At 40.8% G+C, this 2,438-nt stretch overlaps 1 protein-coding gene and 1 long non-coding RNA gene across 3 annotated transcripts in view; one reads left to right on the forward strand and one right to left on the reverse strand.

Moving 5' to 3' along the window:
- LOC103699543 (VAN3-binding protein) overlaps nucleotides 1–179 on the reverse strand; it is a 5,835-nt gene extending 5,656 nt beyond the window's left edge. For both annotated transcript variants that reach the window (XM_008781571.4, XM_008781566.3), the window contains exon 1: nucleotides 1–179. This exon is cut by the window's left edge and continues 25 nt beyond it. In XM_008781571.4, coding sequence (XP_008779793.2) covers nucleotides 1–155 — 155 coding nt within the window. In that variant the 5' untranslated portion in view covers nucleotides 156–179.
- The window catches only part of LOC113461893, a 9,592-nt gene extending 8,561 nt beyond the window's left edge, over nucleotides 1–1,031 (forward strand). The window contains exon 2 of the long non-coding RNA XR_003384158.2: nucleotides 1–1,031. This exon is cut by the window's left edge and continues 58 nt beyond it. This is a non-coding gene — a long non-coding RNA (uncharacterized LOC113461893).
- The last annotated feature ends 1,407 nt before the right edge of the window (nucleotides 1,032–2,438 follow it).

A 2,438-nucleotide genomic window follows, 5' to 3' on the forward strand; every position in this document is an offset into this window, starting at 1 on the left:
TCAAGTGCCATCACTGGTTTCTTGTTGAGATTCATCGAAATATCCTGCAGCGTTGGTTGGAAAACTTGTATGGCAGAGCTACACCATGCACGCGAAAGGAGGTCCATCGATTCCGCAGTTGCCTCGGGGGCCATTTGGTTCATGTCTAAATCCATGCTGATGGAGTTATGGCTGTGAGATATGGCACAAATGGCAGTGCTGCGAGTCCTGTGTAGAAATATATACTTGGATGAAGAGGGTCTACATGGGACTGATGGTTAAATTGTACTTTTATAGGAATTGAGTTCTCCACCAGACAAATCAGCTGCACCCCTAGAGAAGGGTGTAGTTAGTTAATACGCTGTGAAGAGTAGGGAATGCGTTTGTTATAAGCAATTATTTTTCTGATGAGATGACAGGCAGGAGGGATGATTACCACCACCCATGCTTGAGTATTCATAAAGAAGGATAGAATCAATGGGGACCTCATGGCCTAGAGAAAGCACAACATAAAGCACTATGTTTTGGTTGGTAGAATGTCCAGAACAAATGAGGCACAGCACATGCCAACCATGTAGCTTTCTGTATAGGATATCTATCGGACGGCTCTCTTCGCTTGTGAGGTAGGCTTATTGGGATCCACTTACCTTAATAAAACTGCATAAAGGTAAGAGGCCTAGGAAAGTTAAAGGAGCTGTCGGATGCTGTGGAATTTTCTTGCATCATAACCAAGCGTGCAGCAGAGCCTCTATGGAGGAAAGGAGAAGCATCTTGTATCATTGAAGCCAACGGTTCTTTAAAGTAAGATGCTGAGAGGCCGACAGGTTACAGGACTTTCTAAGGCCTAATGAGTGCTAGGCCCCTGGCCGGCCTATGCTCGGTTAGGTTGGATCAAGGCCTTTAATGATATGTCCTCCAATAAGAAGCTTCTCAAATTCCCTACATCTTGTGTATATTATCAAATTTTTTTGGGAGTTGGTGAGGGAAATTTCACTTTGATTGGTTACGACTGGCCTTTATTCTTTATGGAGTACTTGATCATATGCTATGAAGTGAGGTATAATCTCCATCATCAGTATGATTGTGTTTGATATTCCCCCCCCCCCCCCCGGAAGTTGTTGATTAAAATGCCAATGTTTGGCATGCCATGTCTTATGGTGGTTGGACGGCAGTCGTTAACAATAGGGTTGCGGTGAGCAAAAGTCGGAAGTGTTAACAATAGGATGTGATGAATTCAACATCACAAATTTCTTTTCATCAGTAAGTATATTAATTTCCTTCCATAATTTTTCAAAGTTCTGCAGAAATAATCAAAACGCAAAGAAAAAGAGTGAGATATATGATATCATTCAATAATTTCCCATATCTATGCGCCAATAGTCAGTTTCAGGTGTTCTTGGTATGTCATAGTGTACATCCATTATGGTACTAATTTTTAATTAGTCAAAAGCTTTTGTTTATTTTATAATCATATTTCGGAATGTTCCCAAATGAACTAGTAAAAGACTAATTGCAGGGTATGGGCTTGGTGGTTGCATATGGCTTCAATGATCGCAAAAGTAGACTACTAAGACTAAACTATTAGTGATTTGGGCTCTGTATCAATGTTCTTAGACTTGTGATTGAACAAACTCGGGGCAGTGGTCTCCAGCCATCGTCCAGATGGTGCTGTTCTCCATTCTATATTGGCCATCTGATCCACCCCTTCATCTAAAAGTATAAAGTCGTCCATATAATAAAAGATTGAATGATGAGAGCCCGTTGAGCAACCCTTATGTTTGGTTTTCAGATAGGTTTTTAAATAACTCAGTGCAAGGGTTGCTAATGATGCCTCATTTGAATGAAGTTTTTAAAATATATATGTAATTGCCTTTTAAGTTGGTGCTGGTTGAAGAGCATGTGGTGACTGATGCCTCTTAATCATAGCCAGTTGAAGTTATGAACAGAAATGTTGGACCATGTATGTGGACCTAATACTCTTAACCCACACATAAGAGGCCCAAAGGACCGATTGCAGCCCTAAAGGTCTCTTTTCTGGTGTTGAATGGATTCGGGCCCAATTAAAAAGTTCACAGGTCAAGCACTTAACCACATCTAATCCTATGACATGGGTTTAAGAAGCAACAAGAATGGAAAATTCAGTGTTTGTCCTTTTTTTTGTTTTTTTTTTTGTTTTTGATGTTTAGAGGGGCTGATTGTCACGACCCCCGCCCCGTTCCGGCGGGCAGCCGCGACGGTCCTAGGGTGTGGGTAGGCATAAAGCCACCAGCCACCACGTATAACCCTACTACCTATCAATCATCAATAAATCCTGAAAATTTTGGCATGATATATGTACAAAATGATCACCTTTTCTATATTGACCTGTCAGGATTATCTCAATACATACAACAACACTATCTGTCAGAGCAGCAATCACATAATCGGTCACATAATAAACATGGCAATATATAGCAATA

This window comes from Phoenix dactylifera, unplaced genomic scaffold (genome assembly GCF_009389715.1).
Source record: "Phoenix dactylifera cultivar Barhee BC4 unplaced genomic scaffold, palm_55x_up_171113_PBpolish2nd_filt_p 000270F, whole genome shotgun sequence".
Lineage (NCBI taxonomy): Eukaryota > Viridiplantae > Streptophyta > Magnoliopsida > Arecales > Arecaceae > Phoenix > Phoenix dactylifera.